The sequence below is a fragment of the Pristis pectinata genome, chromosome 14, assembly GCF_009764475.1.
Source record: "Pristis pectinata isolate sPriPec2 chromosome 14, sPriPec2.1.pri, whole genome shotgun sequence".
Lineage (NCBI taxonomy): Eukaryota > Metazoa > Chordata > Chondrichthyes > Rhinopristiformes > Pristidae > Pristis > Pristis pectinata.
Window position 1 is genome coordinate 48591772 of NC_067418.1, and position 20484 is coordinate 48612255.

General features: G+C 49.3%; 3 protein-coding genes across 11 annotated transcripts in view; 1 reads left to right on the forward strand and 2 right to left on the reverse strand.

The window, feature by feature from the left end:
* The window catches only part of LOC127577688 (lysosomal acid phosphatase-like), a 50013-nt gene extending 40481 nt beyond the window's left edge, over window positions 1–9532 (reverse strand). Inside the window, exon 1 of the mRNA XM_052029124.1 lies at window positions 9313–9532. Coding sequence (XP_051885084.1) covers window positions 9313–9504 — 192 coding nt within the window. The 5' untranslated portion in view covers window positions 9505–9532. The remainder of the gene's footprint in view (window positions 1–9312) is intronic.
* The window catches only part of LOC127577687 (lysosomal acid phosphatase-like), a 281423-nt gene that overhangs the window by 223985 nt on the left and 36954 nt on the right, over window positions 1–20484 (forward strand). The window lies entirely within an intron of this gene.
* Window positions 1–20484, reverse strand: part of LOC127577686 (lysosomal acid phosphatase-like) — a 265300-nt gene that overhangs the window by 135072 nt on the left and 109744 nt on the right. The gene's annotated exons all lie outside the window — the stretch shown is intronic.

Here is a 20484-nt window from a genome sequence, read left to right on the forward strand (position 1 = left end):
AAAGGCTGTGGGGGCAGATACATTAGGGACATTTAAGAGACTCTAAGATAGACACATGGATGATAGAGAAATGGGGGGCTATGTGGGAGGGAAGAGTTAGATAGATCTTAGAGCAAGATAAAACGTTGGCACATCATTGTGGGCCAAAGGGCCCGTACTGTGCTGTAATGTTCATGCTCTATATTTTTGCGTTCAGAGAGTCAGCCCTCACAGCATTAATTTTGGGTGCCTGGGTTGTATGTCCTCAGAAGCTTTTAGACCATCCGTGTGAATTACTTTGTTCCAGTGAAGGTGTTTGAACATTCAGAGGTGTCTCCCATTGTAGATGTGTAACTCAATGGAATATTGAAGTGAACAATCCCATTCTAGATACTGAAATTGTATTGAATCACCTGCTGTTACGTTTGTTCTTAAGAGCATAAAAACTTGATGTATTGTGTGTTCAGGGAGACTCGATTGAGAGGGTCTCCAGGAGAATGCCTGCTCGTCGTGATGAATAAAGACCATTTATATCACCAGCTTCAGAATCTCTCCAGTGACTCAGTTGACAGTCACAACCAGTACTCATCTAACAGGAGGGTGTCAGAGACAAGGTAGGAGGACGTATGACAATGGTGCACGGTAAAACAAAGCCAGGATTTGAAACCCAGACAATTCCATCTGCCCATCATCTCTCCCTTATCTGGTTCCACCTATCGCCTACCAGCCCATCTTACCACCATCCCCCTCACCTCTTTACACCGGCCATCTTCTCTCTACAGTGTAAGGCCTGATGCAGGGTCTCGACCCGAAACATTGACCATCCCTCCCCCACTACCGCCCGATGTTTCTTTATCCACTGAGTTCTTCCAGCAAAGTGTTTTATTTTGCTTCAGATTCCGGCATCTACAGTCTCCTGCGAGGACTTATCTTTATTCCAGGATCACCCTGGGAAGCAATCAATGATGTTAGCAAACTAAAATGGCATCCAACAGCATTCGGTAGTGCAGCCATATTCAGCTGTGAATGGCTACACAAATGCTGTACACTTTGTCGGCAAATCTGTGTGCCTTAGATATGGAGGAAGACCTTACAGCTGTGTCATGAGTGCAGCCAAGCTGAACAATTTCATGGTGACTAGTTCGCATATTCTACAGCTGCAGATGTGAAGTTCCCTCTACACACTGTATTCTGCAGCTGAAGCTTCAGACCAGTAAACTGCACACATGCTTGCCAGAACAAAATCCTTTGCTTTAAAGTTCCCCAAAATCTCCCTTGTGTCAAGCTCATAGAATACGACATCACAGAGGAAGTTATTCAGGCCAACAGTGCATCCTATGTACACTCAATTGTCCATCTCTTGTAAATAGCAACCTGGCAGTTACAAGAAAACAATTTAGCAATCCTGCCACTTCAGTTCTGAGACACCACTTCCCCTATTCTGACCACAAGCTGTCCTCCTGCTGCTGGTAATCATGCTTGGTTATTAACTCTCGTTTTCTTCTGCACTCCCACTACATTCCCGGTACCTTAAAGCTTTCAGTATCCTCCGCTCAAACACAGAAAGATCTCTCATGACTTTCTTCATGGTATCTTACAGCAGGGACTATTGTGCCCATGGCGGATTTTCAAAAGAGACATCATTTCAGTCCAGTTCCTTCACGTTCCAAGTGTTCATTTCATCCAGCCAGATTAATGAGTGGCAGAACAAGGACGAAAGGCTGAATTATATCCTCCATCACCCAATTCCCCTTTGGATCCACCTTTTACAGCCACCACAGACGTAGGCAAGAACACTGTAGATGCTCCGACTAAAATTATATTAATTTCTCCACTTTGGAACTATTCCTTCAGGTTGGAAAATTAGGCATGCCTACTCTACTATTTACAAAGGAAGAGAGACAGAAACCAGGGAATTATAGACCAATTAGCCTAACGTCAGTTGTGTGGAAATCACTGAAGTCTTTAAATTAAGGACAGACTGACTAAAGACGTTGAAAGTTCCCAGTTAGCTCGACAGCACTGGCACGGATTTGCAAAGGATGGCTCGTCACGGACAGTGTTGCAGGGTCATTAGAGTAATACAGCATGGAAACAGGCCCTTCAGCCCAACATGCCTACCATGTTGCCCACCTAAACTAATCCCATTTGCCCGTGTTTGTCCACATATCTCTAAACCTTTCCTATCCATCTACTTATCCAAATGTCCTTTAAATGTTGTCATTGTACCTGCCTCTACCACTTTCTCTGGCAAGCCCGTTCCATACACGCACCACCCTCTGCGTGAAGGTGGTGCTCCTCAGGTCCTTTTTAAATCTTTCCCCTCTCAAATCTATGCCCTCTTGTTTTTGGGTTTCTTTTCCCTGCGTAAAGTCCTGTGTACATTGACCCTATCTCGGCCCCTCATTATTTTATACACCTCTTATAAGATCACCCCTCATCTCCAACGTTGCAAGGAATAAAGTCCAAGCCTGGCCAACCTCTCCCTATAACTCAGGCCCTTTAGTCCTGGCAACATTCTCATGTCTTTTTTTCACTCTTTCCAGCTTAATGACGTCTTTCCTATGACAGGGCGACCGAAACTGTACACAATACTCCAGCTGCAGCAGCACTAACATCTTGTACAACTGCAACGTAACGTCCCAACTTCTACACTCAATACCCTGACTGACGAAGGCCAGCGTGCTTCTTCCTTTCCAGTCCTGACGAAGGGTCTCGGACCCTAAATGTCAACTGTTCACTTCCCTCCATAGATGCTGCCTGACCTGCTGAGTTCCTCCAGCATTTTGTGTGTGTGTTGCTCCAGATTTCAGCACCTGCAGTCTCTCTTATGTCAGCGTGCCAAATGCCTTCTTCACCACCCTATTAATCTGTGACACCGATCTCAGGGAACTATGTGTTTCTACTCCTACATCTCTCTGTTCCATAACTCTCCCCAGGGCCCTACCATTCACTATACAAGTCCTCCCCTGGTTTGACTTCCGAGAAGTGGTACATCTATGGGCATTACAGATAACAAGCACCTTCTGGCATTCCAAAAAGAGTGTACTAGTTGAAGTCAAAGCTCATGGACTTTAAATGCAATTTTTGGTCCAACAACCAAATTCTTCTTCGGCAGTCCCTCAAGGTCAAGATGGTCCAAAGATGGCTGTTGAGGCAAGTAACAGAAATGGAGCCTTTGACTATTTGAATGAGGTGAAAGGTTTCCACGGGTAGAGGGGAAAGTGAATTGGAGGTTACAGTCGGATCAGCTACGATCTTATGAAGTGGCGAAGCAGGCTTGAAGGGATGAGTGGCCTACATGGGTTCCTAATTTGTGTTGGTAGAGCAGAGAGTGGGGTCTCAAGTGCACACAAGATGGGAGGGAAGGTGTGAGAACAGGCAAAGGATCAGGTATGTGAGAGGCTGATGGGGACAGAGTCTGGAGACACTGGAGAGTTATACAAGAGGCTGACCGAACATCCTTGATTTTTGGCATACTGCACACACTACCTTTACTTTAAGCCGGAGGAGAGCACCAGAGTCAAGGACATGACTTGTCCCAGAGAAACAAGTCTGGTACTGATCCAGCTCAGCAAACTGATTGGGAATTAGCTGGGCCTTTTCAACCGGGTTAGGCTACAGCTTGAAATCCTTCCACCAGGGTTAGCAGACCACTGCCAATGTTACAGAGGACCTTTACAGTGGGGCACCCGGTGGAGGTGACACACCACATTGTGCAGAAGCTGTTTGGGAGCACTGGCCCCATTCCCTTCCAGAACTTTTCCCTACACCTTCCTTTATCTCTTCATGACAGCGAGCTCTACTCCGTGTGCAGAGTCAGCTGTCAGAGAAGGGTTCCCGGGAGGGGTGTTGACTCACTGAACAAGTTCTGCACTCACTGCATAAAAATCCTCACACACTTGCAAAAAAAAAACTCCAGCAATGCAACGAATTGAGACTTTAGTTTCTTATCCCCCTTTCATGATGGGTCATAATTGCCTGATCAATAAGACCTTCAGAAATGGCAGCCAATATGCTGTGCGAGCCATTACTGGGAGAACAGAGCATCTCTTAGGTCCCATCACCTCTAGCAACTTCTGGAAAGAATGCAATGAACTTTGAGCCTTTCCTTCTCAAATTAAAGAGGTGCTCTCTCCCTCTCACTGCAAACCCCAGTTCAGGCCCACTATTTTCAAAGTGGTAAGGTAAAAAGCAATTCTGCCATCTGAGACACCACTTCTCCAAAGTGCTCTCGATCTCGGCCACCTCTTTCTCCTGCGCCTCGTAACAACACTTCATTACCCTTAAGATTTTATGCTGCACTCTCTTTTTCTGCTTCCCACTCTCCTGGCATTTCTAATCTCAATTACTGATCAATTCCCATCCTTTGCCTCCCCTGTATGCTCTTACTACACCAGCCACACCCTTGGTTAACCACATCAGCTTATCATTCAGTCTTCCACCTTTCTCCCGAAGGTGTTTCATTAAAGTAAAAATACCTCCCTCAAATCATTTTCTCCAGAGATGGTCATGCTTTCAATGTGTACATTAATGAAACCCACTCTCAGCAGCTTGGGAATTTCTCAAATGATCACAACGTCAGGCAAACCTTCCTTACTAGAAATTTCTTATTTGTCTTCACTCACAAGATAGAAACAAAAAAACCACAGCATTTTATCTGCGAGTTCAGATAAACAGCAGACAGATAGAGTAGACAGTCAGCGCCTCCTTCCCAGGGCACCAATGCTCAAGACAAGAGGGTGTGGCTTTAAGGTTATGGGTGGAGGTTCAGGGGAGATGTCAGGGGGAGTTTTTTCCACCCAGAGAGTGGTTGGTGCATGGAATGGTGCTGGAGGCAGATACATTGGACAGGTTCAAGAGTTTGTTGGATAGGCATATGGAGGAATGTGAGATAGAGGGATATGCGGGAGGAAGGGGTTAGATAGTGTGAGGGTGGTTTGATGGATGGCACCACATGGTGGACCAAAGGGCCTGTTTTGTGCTGTACGGTTCTATGGTTCCTTCAGTTAACGATGACAAGGGTTTTGAAGCAGTGTAGAAGCTCATGCAGAAGATCCCAAATTATAAGATAAGATCTCTTTATTAGTCACATGTACATCGAGACACACAGTGAAATCTATCTTTTGCGTAGTGTTCTGGGGGCAGCCCACAAGTGTCGCCAGGCTTCTGGCGCCGACATAGCACGCCCACAACTTCCTAACCCGTACGTCTTTAGAATGTGGAAGGAAACCAGAGCACCCGGACGAAACCCATGCAGACACACGGGGAGAACGGACAAACTCCTTAACAGACAGTGGCCGGAATTGAACCCAGGTACCTGGCACTGTAAAGCATTATGCTAACCACTACACTACCGTGCCTATTGCGTAGAAGGGAATGAACCATCATTTCCCAAGTAACCCTTGGCTCAGCAGTATTGCACTCAGAGTTAGGTTTTAGGTTCAAACGTTACCTTTGGATTTGGCCATGACATTTATTCTGGCAGTGTAGTGCAGTGGTCAGGAAGTGCTGCACTGTCAGTGTGGCAGCTGCAACAGTTTATGGACTAACAGTAGGTTATATGGCCCCTCAATTCTGCACTCCATCATTTAGTAAGATTATGCCCAATCCTGTGCCTTGTCCATCTCCCAAATCTCCTCCAATTCTTGCATTGTTCAAAATTCCAATCGGTTGCACCTTGAAATGTACTCAACAACGGAACATTGGCCGACGTCAGGAAGGAGAAGAAAAAAAATCAGATAACAGAGCCTTAGGAAGAAGACATTCCTCCTTCCGAGGACCCTTTGTCCTGAGACTATGCCCTGGATCCATTCTCTCCAGCCAGAGGAAACAGCACCCACCTTTTCAGATCTATGTGCCTGTGATGCTGCTGCCAGTAAGTTTTTCATTGCACCTGCGCATACACGTACTTGTGCACGTGACAATAAATTCGACTTGGACTTTGAGATCACCTCCTGTCCTCTGAAACACCAGTGACCATTGGTCAATCTTAATCTCTCCTTTGAGCAACTTCCTCATCCTGAGAATTATTTCAGTGAAGCTGCACTGCACCAACTCTAAGACAAGTCCACCAGCAATGACGTTTGACTGGCTGCTGTGGATTTTTACAGCACTGTGCCACTGAAAGTGGCCTTAACCGGGACTGGAACTCAGAAGTGGCCACGTTGTGCCACTCCCAAAAATTTACTGGCGTGCCTGACAAGTTTGCAGGAGGAAACAGGAATCCTCAATCCTCTTGCGATGCCTGGTTCTGCACTGTCAGTGCAAATGATGATACAATTATTTGACAGTCACATGCCAAACGTCTCTGTGCTTCAAAGACAACTCACACAAAGGTCAGAGCTCTGCAGGCTGTTAGAGACCTCTACGAGGGCAGTTTGCACGTGCTGATAACTATTGCGCTGCACCTTGAACCCTTCAATTGATCTTAACTGACAAATTGCCATTTGGATCAGTTTGTCCATGCTGATCCCACTGACTACCTGCTTTAGGCCAAAAGTCACAGACATTACAGGGACGGTTGGTGCGGGGGAAAGGGGGGTGGGGGGGATAAAAGGAGTCATGTTCAGTGATCCTATCTGAAATCTGCAGGGTCACATACACCCACCTCAATCGCTCCAGAGAGCACATCAAAGGCTCGGGTTGATTCGGCTCGGGCCACCCTCACAGGCACGACATCTTCTTATGGCACACACGGAATGATGTGCCTGCAGAAATCACCGTCACCCCCGACCAACCACCTCAACATCATTCCAGGCGGGAGGAAGGTTGTGAAACAGAGATCAGTGTTACATTGCGAATGGAGGAGAATTGGATCTGGGTGGTCGGGGAAGGGGAGGGGAGGGGGGTTGAATAAAAGGGGCAGGTGGAGTTGAAGCAACTGAGTGGAGAGAGAACGTGATTAAGGGACGGAGTACAGCAGAGTGAGAATGCATGGGGGAGAGAGCAACAGGTATGAGAGGCAGGCTGGACCAGAGGTGACAATCTGCTAAAAGTTTCTTTGAAGAGGTAACCAAGAGGATTGATGGGGACAGGGTGGTGGCCACTGTCTACATCGACAAGGTCCTGCATGGAAGGATAGTCTGGAAGGTCAGATTGCATGGGATCCAGGGAGAGCTCACTGTGGAGACATAATTTGGCTGGATGGTAGAAAGCAGGGGGTGAAGATGGAAGCTTGTTGTTGGGACTGGACGCCTCTAACTACTGGTGTGCCACAGGGATCGGCGCTGGGCTCATTGTTGTTCATCATTTGTACAAACGATCTGGAGGTGAATTTACAGGGCACAGTTAGTAAGTTTGTTGATAAACTAAAATAGGTGGTATTGTATGGACAGTGAAGAAAGTTATCAAAAAATTACAGGGGGATCTTGGTCAGCTGGATAAGTGGGCCAAGGAATGACAAACGGCATTCATTAAGTGCCAGATGTAGGATTTTGGGAAGTCAAACCAGGGTAGAACTTTCACAGTGAACAGCAGGGCCCTGGGGATTGTTGTAGAACAGAGGGACCGAGGGATACAAATACATTGTTCCCTGAAAGTGGCATCACAGGTAGACAGAGTGATGAAGGTGGTGTTTGACATGCTGGCCTTAATCAGTCAGGGCATTAAGTATGGGAGTTAAGACATGCACCTGTCTACATCAATGGTGCTGAGGTCAAGAGGGTTGGGAGCTTCGAGTTCCTGGGAGTGAACATCAACAGCCTGTCCTGGTCAAAACACATAGGTGCCATGGCCAAGAAAGCTCTTCAGTGCCTCTACTTCCTCAGGAGGCTAAAGTAGTTCAGTTTGTCCCCTTTGATTCTCACCAACTTTTACCGATTCACTATAGAAAGCATCCTATCTGGATGTATCACGGCTTGGTATGGCAACTGCTCAGCCCAGGACCGCAAGAAACTGCAAAGAGTTATGGACACAGCCCAGCATGTCACAGAAATCAGCCTCCCCTCCTTGTCTATACATCTCGCTGCCTTGGTGAAGCAGCCAGCATAATCAAAGACCCCACCCACCCAGGTCATTCTCTCTTCTCTCCTCTTCCATCGGGTAGAAGATACAGGAGCCAGAGGGCAGGTACCACCAGGCTTAAGGGCAGCTTCTACCCCACTGTGACAAGACTATTGAACGGTTCCCTTATACAATGAGATGGACTCTGACCTCATGACCTATCTTGTTGTGACCTTGCACCTTATTGCACTGCACTTTCTCTGTAGCTGTGACATTTTACTCTGTACTTTTATTGTTTTTACCTGTACTACATCAATGCACACTGTACTAACTGCACTGTGTAATTAATTGACTTGTACAGTCAGTATGCAAGACAGGTTTTTCACTGTACCTCGGTACAAGTGACAATAATAAACCAATACCAATTGCCCAGTATAGTAAAAGTCCGATAACCTAGACTTTGGTGGTGTTAGACTAGCAGATTTTCCAGACTATTGGATGTCATTTCAATTACTACCCCAACACATTTTAAATTGTCTTTTCTTTTAAGGATGTTACACGGTATTACAGTAAATTTTCCAGTGACCTGACAAGTTTAAAGGGAACCCAGGAATCATTACCTGGTGAACGTATATCGGGTATAAGAAATCGTTATCAAGTGAGATCTTAAGAAAGCAGTTAGGAGAGCCAACCTGGCCACTGGAATTAAAGAGCATTCCAGAGACTTTTACGAATATATTAGAAGCAAGAGGGTAGAAGCAAGAGAAGTCCTTGCATGGAGCCAGAGGATATGTGGGTGCACTGAAATGAATACTGAAATGTCAGTAATCACCAGGGAGAGAGGTGGACAGGCTAGTACAGAGTTAGGGGAAGTGTCAGTTGATAGTTGGGAACATGAATGTACAGGTCCTGCCCGGCTTACGAACACCCAATTTATGTACAGCCCGTCTATATGAACAAGGGTTTGGGAGACGGCAGCATGGAATTGCCGGCTGCTGCAGGCATCTTCTGCCGTGTGGCAACTCAGTCCGTGGCCACATTCCCGACTTGCAAACTGTTCCGATTTGGACGAGCAGCGGACAGGAACAAAACCCCTGCTGTAACATGCGGGCAGCCTGCATCAGCAGGGAGGAAAGGCTGGAAATCTTGATTCCCATTCAAGGTGGGCAAATCCCCAGCACCTGATGAAATCTTATCCCATGGGAAGCGAGGGAGGAGATTGCACGGGCTCTGCCGGAGATTTTTGCATAACTCAGTCCTGGCAACGCTTGTCTGTCTGTCACCCCTCCTCTCCCCTCTCTGTACCCTGCCCCCGGACCCTCACGTCCCCTCCATCCCCTCTTCCACCGCCACCAATGCCCCCTCTCCTCTCCCGCCATCCGCTCTCACCAGGTTGACGAATCTCAGAGTCCTTCCTGCCACCGGTGTCTGGAGCCCGACCGCCAGCAGAGCGCACAGGAGAACCGGGTAAGGCAGCAGCGCGGCCTCAGCGCCCGCCATCCTGCAGCCGGAGCCGGGACCCCGGCAGCGCCCGAATATAAGCCCAGGGGTGCGGAGGTAGAGGCGGGGGTGCGTTAGCATCGGACGGAGACCCACCCCTAGCAACCGAGACGGGTGCCTAGCAACAGCACCGCTCCCAGCGGCCACTGGGCGGGGCGAGGGCTCCAGGCCACGCCCCTGGTTACCGGGCGGGGCGTTGGAACCAGGCCACGGCCCCGGGTGTCGGCCGAACCCGCCCCTAGCAACCAGGCCACGCCCCCGGGTGTCAGCCGAACCTGCCCCTAGCAACCAGGCCACGCCGCCGTGTGTCGGCAGAACCCGCCCCTAGCAATCAGGCCACGCCCCTAGTTACTGTGCAGGGCCAGAGATCGAGGCCACGCCCCTGGGTGTTGGCCGAACATGCCCCTAGCAACCAGGCCACGCCCCTGGTTACCAGGCAGGGCGTTGGAACCAGGCCATGCCCGGGGTGTCAGCGGAACCCGCCCCTAGCAACCCAGGCCACGCCCCTGGTTACCGGGCGGGGCGCTGGAACCGGGCCACGCCCCTGGTTACCGGGCGGGGCGCTGGAACCAGGCCACACCCCTGGTTACCGGGCGGGGCGCTGGAACCGGGCCACACCCCTGGTTACCGGGCGGGGCGCTGGAACCGGGCCACGCCCCTGATTACCGGGCGGGGCGTTGGAACCGGACCACGCCCCTGGTTACCGGGCGGGGCGCTGGAACCGGGTCACGCCCCTGGTTACCGGGCGGGGCGCTGGAACCAGGCCACAACAATTTTGCAAGTCGGGAATGTGGCCGCGAACTGAGTTGCCACACGGCAGAAGATGCCCGCAGCAGCCGGCAATTCCATGCTGCCGGTCTCCCAAACCCTTGTTCATATAAACGGGCTGTACATAAATTGGGTGTTCGTAACAAGATAGGTCGTGAGGTCAGAGTCCATCTCATCGTATAAGGGAACCGTTCAATAGTCTTATCACAGTGGGATAGAAGCTGACCTTAAGACTGGTGGTACGTGCCCTCAGGCTCCTGTATCTTCTACCCGATGGAAGAGGAGAGAAGAGAGAATGTCCCGGGTGGGTGGGGTCTTTGATTATGCCGGCTGCTTCACCAAGGCAACGAGAGGTAAAGACCAAGGAGGGGAGGCTGGTTTCTGTGATACGCTGGGCTGTGTCCATAACTCTTTGCAGTTTCTTGCGGTCCTGGGCTGAGCAGTTGCCATACCAAGCCGTGATACATCCAGATAGGATGCTTTCTATGGTGCATCGGTAAAAGTTGGTGAGTGTCAAAGGGGACAAACTGAATTTCTTTAGCCTCCTGAGGAAGTAGAGGCACTGATGAGCTTTCTTGGCCATGGCATTTACATGTTTTGACCAGGACAGGCTGTTCATGTTCACTCCCAGGAACTCAAAGCTCCCAATCCTCTCTCTCTCTCCCTCTCTCTCTCTCTCGCTTCTCTCTCTCTCGCGCTTGCTCTCTCGCGCTTCTCTGTCTCTTGCTTCTCTCTCTCTCTCTCTCGCTTCTCTCTCACTTTCTCTCTCTCGCTTTCTCTCTCTCGCTTTCTCTCTCTCTCGCTTCTCTCTCTCTCGCTTCTCCCTCGCTTCTCTCTCTCTCGCTTCTCCCTCGCTTCTCTCTCTCTCTCTCTCTCTCTCTCTCGCTTCTCTCTCTCGCTTTTTTCTCTTACTTATCTCTCTTGTTTTGGCCTGGTTCCAACTCCCTGCCCAGTAACCAGGGGCGTGGCCTGGTTCCAACGACCTGCCTGGTAACCAGGGGTGTGGCCTGGTTCCAACTCCCCGCCCAGTAAATAGGGGTGTGGCCCGGTTCCAGCGACACGCCCCGTAACCAGGGGCGTGGCCTGGTTCCAACGCCCCGCCCGGTAACGAGGGGCGTGGCCTGGTTCCAACGCCCCGCCTGGTAACCAGGGGCGTGGCCTGGGTTGCTAGGGGTATGTTCGGCCGACACCTGGGGGTGTGGCCTCGATCTCTAGCCCCGCCCTGTAACCAGGGGCGTGGCCTGGCTGCTAGGGGCAGGTTCGGCCGACACCCGGGGGCGTGGCCTGGTTGCTAGGGGCGGGTTTGGCCGACACCCGGGGCGTGGCCTGGATCTCTCGCCCCGCCCAGTAACCAGGGGCGTGGCCTGGCTGCTAGGGGCAGGTTCGGCCGACACCCGGGGGCGTGGCCTGGTTGCTAGGGGTGGGTTCGGCCGACACCCGGGGGCGTGGCCTGGTTTGTTAGGGGCGTGTCCGGTCGACAGGGGCGCGGCCCAGTTCCATCGTCCCGCCCAGTGGCCGCTGGGAGCGGTGCTGTTGCTAGGCACCCGTCTCGGTTGCTAGGGGTGGGTCTCCGTCCGATGCTAACGCACCCCCGCCTCTACCTCCGCACCCCTGGGCTTATATTCGGGCGCTGCCGGGGTCCCGGCTCCGGCTGCAGGATGGCGGGCGCTGAGGCCGCGCTGCTGCCTTACCCGGTTCTCCTGTGCGCTCTGCTGGCGGTCGGGCTCCAGACACCGGTGGCAGGAAGGACTCTGAGATTCGTCAACCTGGTGAGAGCGGATGGCGGGAGAGGAGAGGGGGCATTGGTGGCGGTGGAAGAGGGGATGGAGGGGACGTGAGGGTCCGGGGGCAGGGTACAGAGAGGGGAGAGGAGGGGTGACAGACAGACAAGCGTTGCCAGGACTGAGTTATGCAAAAATCTCCGGCAGAGCCCGTGCAATCTCCTCCCTCGCTTCCCATGGGATAAGATTTCATCAGGTGCTGGGGATTTGCCCACCTTGAATGGGAATCAAGATTTCCAGCCTTTCCTCCCTGCTGATGCAGGCTGCCCGCATGTTACAGCAGGGGTTTTGTTCCTGTCCGCTGCTCGTCCAAATCGGAACAGTTTGCAAGTCGGGAATGTGGCCGCGGACTGAGTTGCCACCCGGCAGAAGATGCCTGCAGCAGCTGGCAATTCCATGCTGCCGTCTCCCAAATCCTTGTTCATATAGACGGGCTGTACATAAATTGGGTGTTCGTAAGCCGGGCAGGACCTGTACATTCATGTTCCCAACTATCAACTGACACTTCCCCTAACTCTGTACTAGCCTCTTCATCTCTCTCCCTGGTGATTACTGACATTTCAGTATTCATCTCAGTACACCCATATATCCCCTGGCTCCATGCAAGGACTTCTCTTTTAGTCCCTGAGGGGACTTGCTCTTTCTACCTTCTTGCTTCTAATATATTCGTAAAAGTTTTTGGAATGCTCTTTAATTCCAGTGGCCAGGTTGGCTCTCCTAACTGCTTTCTTAAGATCTCACTTGATAACGATTTCTTATACCCGATATACGTTCACCAGGTAATGATTCCTGGGTTCCCTTTAAACTTGTCAGGTCACTGGGAAATTTACTGTAATACCGTGTAACATCCTTCTTTAAAAGAAAAGTCAATTTAAAGTGTGTTGGGGTAGTAATTGAAATGACATCCAATAGTCTGGAAAATCTGCTAGTCTAGCACCCCCAAAGTCTAGGTTATCGGTGTTTTACTGTACTGGGCAATTGGTATTAGTTGATTATTGTCACTTGTACCGAGGTACAGTGAAAAACCTGTCTTGCATACCGACTGTACAAGTCAATTAATTATACAGTGCAGTTACATTGAGTCAGTACAGAGTGCATTGAAGTAGTACAGGTAAAAACAATAACAGTACAGAGTAAAATGTCACAGCTACAGAGAAAGTGCAGTGCAATAAGGTGCAAGGTCACAACAAGATAGGTCATGAGGTCAGAGTCCATCTCATTGTATAAGGGAACCGTTCAATAGTCTTGTCACAGTGGGGTAGAAGCTGCCCTTAAGCCTGGTGGTACCTGCCCTCTGGCTCCTGTATCTTCTACCCGATGGAAGAGGAGAGAAGAGAGAATGACCTGGGTGGGTGGGGTCTTTGATTATGCTGGCTGCTTCACCAAGGCAGCGAGATGTATAGACAAGGAGGGGAGGCTGATTTCTGTGACATGCTGGGCTGTGTCCATAACTCTTTGCAGTTTCTTGCGGTCCTGGGCTGAGCAGTTGCCATACCAAGCCGTGATACATCCAGATAGGATGCTTTCTATAGTGAATCGGTAAAAGTTGGTGAGAATCAAAGGGGACAAACTGAACTACTTTAGCCTCCTGAGGAAGTAGAGGCACTGAAGAGCTTTCTTGGCCATGGCACCTATGTGTTTTGACCAGGACAGGCTGTTGATGTTCACTCCCAGGAACTCGAAGCTCCCAACCCTCTTGACCTCAGCACCATTGATGTAGACAGGTGCATGTCTTAACTCCCATACTTAATGCCCTGACTGATTAAGGCCAGCATGTCAAACACCACCTTCATCACTCTGTCTACCTGTGATGCCACTTTCAGGGAACAATGTATTTGTATCCCTCGGTCCCTCTGTTCTACAACAATCCCCAGGGCCCTGCTGTTCACTGTGAAAGTTCTACCCTGGTTTGACTTCCCAAAATCCTACATCTGGCACTTAATGAATGCCGTTTGTCATTCCTTGGCCCACTTATCCAGCTGACCAAGATCCCCCTGTGATTTTTTGATAACTTTCTTCACTGTCCATACAATACCACCTATTTTAGTTTATCAACAAACTTACTAACTGTGCCCTGTAAATTCACCTCCAGATCGTTTGTACAAATGATGAACAACAATGAGCCCAGCGCCGATCCCTGTGGCACACCAGTAGTTAGAGGCGTCCAGTCCCAACAACAAGCTTCCATCTTCACCCCCTGCTTTCTACCATCCAGCCAAATTATGTCTCCACAGTGAGCTCTCCCTGGATCCCATGCAATCTGACCTTCCAGACTATCCTTCCATGCAGGACCTTCTCGATGTAGACAGTGGCCACCACCCTGTCCCCATCAATCCCCTTGGTTACCTCTTCAAAAAAAACTTTTAGCAGATTGTCACCTCTAGTCCAGCCTGCCTCTCATACCTGTTGCTCTATCCCCCATGCATTCTCACTCTGCTGTACTCCGTCCCTTAATCACGTTCTCTCTCCACTCAGTTGCTTCAACTCCACCTGCCCCTTTTACTCAACCCCCCTCCCCTCCCCTTCCCCGACCACCCAGATCCAATTCTCCTCCACTCGCGATGTAGCACTGATCTCTGTTTCACAACCTTCCTCCTTCTCTATCACTACATCCATGTTCTCAGTTGGTTGCTGTCAACTCAAAAGTGGAAAGATTGTGGATTCGGGTTCCACTCCACACCAGAAATTCAGGAAAACGCAACGAACGCTGCAGTATCTTTCAGAGGAGCATAAAAAAAATCCCATGACACCATTGTAAAGAGCGCTGCTTTCCGTATAATCTCTCAACCAAATCTATTGAAATGGATTCTTTGACCCTTATCACCTTGCTGCTTGCTTTTGCAATTGCATTGACCTGATCCAGACGATATGCAACACCAGAAGCACAGCAATGTGTATTGCGTTAACCTACCCTCTAGAATGGGTCAGTTATTAAAGCCATACAGCCTATTAAAGCCACGACACTGCAATACTGTAATGATACCAACAGACTACCCAGCGTTGACCTAGGCACCAGATTGACAAGCTGGTTCGCGCGTTGGAATGCAGTTAAAAATCAACCACACTGCTGTGGGTCTTGGAGTCACATGTAGGCCAGGTTAGATAAGGGAACCATTTTGCTTCCCTATAGACATTAGCTAACAAGTTGGTAGTATATAACAATCAGAGCATCTTGGCTGGCATGGACGAGTTGGGCTGACGTGCCTGTTCCTGTACTTAATAACTCTGTAACTCTCTATGACAATGTTGCATAGGATAGACAGATTTGAATAGAACTGTGGGTTAGATTTGACATCAATTGGACCTGGAATTCAATGGCCATTTCCGGGCAGGTTGACAAGCTGTCTATATTTGGTACCCATGCTAATCAGGAGAGTTGGACTGTCTGTTCATAGGATGTGGGCTTTGCTGGCAAGACTAGTATTTATTGCTGTTGCATTGAATGGCTTGTGGGTCTGGAGTCACATTTGGGGCACCAATTTGCTTTTCTATTGCTGTTATTGAACCAGTTAGTGTACGACAATCAGAGCTCTTTATTTTGGATTTTAAGTTCACAGCTGTGGTGGTGGGATTCAAACTTTTCCAGATTAACAGTCCAGGCTTCTGGATACTAATGCAAAAACAATGTTGTCATACCTGTGAATGGGACAGTTGCATTTAGTTCTGCACCTCTGCTCCACATAGTGAATGAATCATGTGGTTGGTCAGAGGGCTGATGCAAAGTAGGTTCTTGGAGTGTATATTTCAACCAAGGAGTCAAGGCATCTTAAGATAACATAAGATTTCTTGGTTAGTCCCGTGTACATGGAAACACACTGTGAAATGCATCTTTTGTGTAGAGTGTTCTGGGGACAGACTGCAAATGTGGCCACACTTCTGGCGCTAACATAGCATGCCCACAACTTCCTAACCTGTACGTCTTTGGAATGTGGGAGGAAACCGGAGCTCCCAGAGGAAACCCACATAGACACACGGGGAGAACATACAAACTCCTTGCAGCGGCCAGAATTGAACCTGGGTTGCTGGCGCTGTAATAGCGTCACGCTAACCACTACACTACAGTGCCTGCCCACACAAGTTGGCTTGGGCTGTGAAATTATTCCTCTTGTGACCAACCAGGAGTGAGTTAGAAGCCCTAGTGATCATTGAGAAGCTGGAGATTGAGGAGATGGAGAGCCAAGTGCCTGTTGAGCGCGGTTTATCATGGGGGCTGGTTCCATCCATTTGCAAAGCAGTTGTCACCATGACCGTGTAAAGTAGAGCAAATCCCCCTCGTACACGTGGAGCATCAGTGTCCTCTCTAAAGCTGTTCTGAGCAGTGGGCTGAAATCTGGACTGAGCAGTGGCTCCCGCCTGGAATGACATTGAGGTGGTTGGTCGGGGGTGACGGTGATTTCTGCAGGCATATCATTCCGTGTGTGCCATAAGAAGATGTCGTGCCTGTGAGGGTGGCCCGAGCCGAGTCAACCCGAACCTTTGATGTGCTCTCTGGAGTGATTGAGGTGGGTGTATGTGACCCTGCAGATTTCAGATAGGATCACCGAACATGACTCCTTTTATCCCCCCCACCCCCCTTTCCCCGGCACCAACCCTCCCTGTAATGTCTGTGACTTTTGGCCTAAAGCAGGTAGTCAGTGGGATCAACATGGACAAACTGATCCAAATGGCAATTTGTCAGTTAAGATCAATTGAAGGGTTCAAGGTGCAGCGCAATAGTTATCAGCACGTGCAAACTGCCCTCGTAGAGGTCTCTAACAGCCTGCAGAGCTCTGACCTTTGTGTGAGTTGTCTTTGAAGCACAGAGACGTTTGGCATGTGACTGTCAAATAATTGTATCATCATTTGCACTGACAGTGCAGAACCAGGCATCGCAAGAGGATTGAGGATTCCTGTTTCCTCCTGAAAACTTGTCAGGCATGCCAGTAAATTTTTGGGAGTGGCACAATGTGGCTATTTCTGAGTTCCAGTCCAGGTTAAGGCCACTTTTAGTGGCACGGTGCTGTAAAAATCCACAGCCACCAGTCAAACGTCATTGCTGGTGGACTTGTCTTAGAGTTGGTGCAGTGTAGCTTCACTGAAATAATTCTCAGGATGAGGAAGTTGCTCAAAGGAGAGATTAAGATTGACCGATGGTCACTGGTGTTTCAGAGGACAGGAGGTGATCTCAAAGTCCAAGTCGAGTTTATTGTCACGTACACAAGTAAGTGTGTGCACAGGTGCAATGAAAAACTTACTGGCAGCAGCATCACAGGCACATAGATCTGAAAAGGTGGGTGCTGTTTCCTCTGGCTGGAGAGAATGGAGCCAGGGCATAGTCTCGGGACAAAGGGTCCTAGGAAGGAGGAATGTCTTCTTCCTAAGGCTCTGTCATCTGATTTTTTTGTTTCTCCTTCCTGAAGTCGGCCAATGTTCCGTTGTTGAGTACATTTCAAGGTGCAACCGATTGGAATTTTGAACAATGCAAGAATCGGAGGAGATTGGGGAGATGGACAAGGTACGGGATTGGGCGTAATCTTACTAAATGATGGAGCGCAGCATTGAGGGGCCATATAACCTACTCTAAGTCCATAAGCTGTTGCAGCTGCCACACTGACAGTCAGCACTTCCTGACCACTGCACTACACTGCCAGAATAAATGTCATGGCCAAATCCAAAGGTAGCGTTTAAATCTAAAACCTAACTCTGAGTGCAATACTGCTGAGCCAAGGGTTACTTGGGAAATGATGGTTCATTCCCTTCTACGCAATAGGCATGGTAGTGTAGCGGATAGCGTAACGCTTTACGGTGCCAGCGACCTGGGTTCAATTCCGGCTGCTGTCTGTTAAGGAGTTTGTCCGTTCTCCCCGTGTGTCTCCATGGGTTTCGTCCGGGTGCACTGGTTTCCTCCCACATTCTAAAGACGTACGGGTTAGGAAGTTGTGGGCGTGCTATGTCGGCGCCAGAAGCGTGGCGACACTTGCGGACTGCCCCCAGAACACTCTATGCAAAGGATACATTTCACTGTATGTTTCGATGTACATGTGACTAATAAAGAGATCTTATCTTATAATTTGGGGTCCTCTGCATGAGCTTCTACACTGCTTCAAAACCCTTGTCATCATTAACTGAAGGAACCATAGAACCATACAGCACAAAACAGGCCCTTCGGCCCACCATGTTGTGCTGTCAATCAAACCACCCTCACACTATCTAACCCTTTCCTCCCGCATATCCCTCTATCTCACATTCCTCCATATGCCTATCCAACAAACTCTTGAACCTGTCCAATGTATCTGCCTCCACCACCACCCCAGGCAGTGCATTCCATGCACCAACCACTCTCTGGGTGGAAAAAACTCCCCCTGACATCTCCCCTGAACCTCCACCCATAACCTTAAAGCCACACCCTCTTGTCTTGAGCATTGGTGCCCTGGGAAGGAGGCGCTGACTGTCTACTCTATCTGTCTGCTGTTTATCTGAACTCGCAGATAAAATGCTGTGGTAGTTTTTTGTTTCTATCTTGTGAGAAGACAAAGAAGAGATTTCTAGTAAGGAAGGTTTGCCTGACCTCGTGTTCATTTGAGAAATTCCCAAGCGACTGAGAGTGGGTTTCATTAATGCACACATTGAAAGCATGACCAGCTCTGGAAAAAATGATTTGAGGGAGGTATTTGTACTTTAATGAAACACCTTCGGGAGAAAGGTGGAAGACTGAATGATAAACTGATGTGGTTAACCAAGGGTGTGGCTGGTGTAGTAAGAGCATACAGGGCAGGCAAAGGATGGGAATTGATCTGTGATTGAGATTAGAAATGCCAGGAGAGTGGGAAGCAGAAAAAGAGAGTGCAGCATAAAATCTTAAGGGTAGAAGTGTTGTTATGAGGCGCAGGAGAAAGAGGTGGCCGAGATTGAGAGCACTTTGGGGAAGTGGTGCCTCAGATGGCAGAATTGCTTTTTACCTTCCCACTTTGAAAATAGTGGGCCTGAACTGGGGTTTGCAGTGAGAGGGAGAGAGCACCTCTTTAATTTGAGAAGGAAAGGCTCAAAGTTCATTGCATTCTTTCTAGAAGTTGCTAGGGGTGATGGGACCTAAGAGATGCTCTGTTCTCCCAGTGATGGCTCGCACAGCATATTGGCTGCCATTTTTGAAGGTCTTATTGATCAGGCAATTATGACCCATCATGAAAGGGGGATAAGAAACTAAAGTCTCAATTCGCTGCATTGCTGGAGCTTTGTTTTGCAGGTGTGTGCGGATTTTTATGCAGTGAGTGCTGAACTTGTTCAGTGAGTCAACTCCCTTCCCGGGAACCCTTCTCTGACAGCTGACTCTGCACACGGAGTAGAGCTCGCTGTCATGAAGAGATGAAGGAAGGTGTAGGGAAAAGTTGTGGAAGGGAATGGGGCCAGTGCTCCCAAACAGCTTCTGCACAACGTGGTGTGTCACCTCCACCGGGTGCCCCACTGTAAAGGTCCTCTGTAACATTGGCAGTGCTCTGCCAACCCTGGTGGAAGGATTTCAAGCTGTAGCCTAACCCGGTTGAAAAGGCCCAGCTAATTCCCAATCAGCTTGCTGAGCTGGATCAGTACCAGACTTGTTTCTCTAGGACAAGTCATGTCCTTGACTCTGGTGCTCTCCTCCGGCTTAAAGTAAAGGTAGTGTGTTCAGTATGCCAAAAATCAAGGATGTTCGGTCAGCCTCTTGTATAACTCTCCAGTGTCTCCAGACTCTGTCCCCATCAGCCTCTCACATACCTGATCCTTTGCCTGTTCTCACACCTTCCCTCCCATCTTGTGTGCACTTGAGACCCCGCTCTCTGCTCCACCAACACAAATTAGGAACCCATGTAGGCCACTCATCCCTTCAAGCCTGCTTCGCCACTTCATAAGATCGTAGCTGATCCGACTTTAACCTCCAATTCACTTTCCCCTCTACCCATGGAAACCTTTCACCTCATTCAAATAGTCAAAGGCTCTGTTTCCGTTACTTGCCTAAACAGCCATCTTTGGACCATCTTAACCTTGAGGGACTGCCAAAGAAGAATTTGGCTGTTGGGCCAAAAATTGGATTTAAAATCCACGAGCTTTGACTTCAACTAGTACACTCTTTTTGGAATGCCAGAAGGTGCTTGTTATCTGTAATGCCCATTGATGTGCCACTTCTTGGAAGTCAAACCAGGGGAGGACTTGTATAGTGAATGGTAGGGCCCTGGGGAGAGTTATGGAACAGAGGGACATAGGAGTAGAAACACATAGTTCCCTGAGATTGGTGTCACAGATTAATAGGGTGGTGAAGAAGGCATTTGGCACGCTGACATAAGAGAGACTGCAGGTGCTGAAATCTGGAGCAACACACACAAAATGCTGGAGGAACTCAGCAGGTCAGGCAGCATCTATGGAGGGAAGTGAACAGTTGACATTTAGGGTCCGAGACCCTTCATCAGGACTGGAAAGGAAGAAGCACGCTGGCCTTCGTCAGTCAGGGTATTGAGTATAGAAGTTGGGACGTTACGTTGAAGTTGTGCAAGACGTTAGT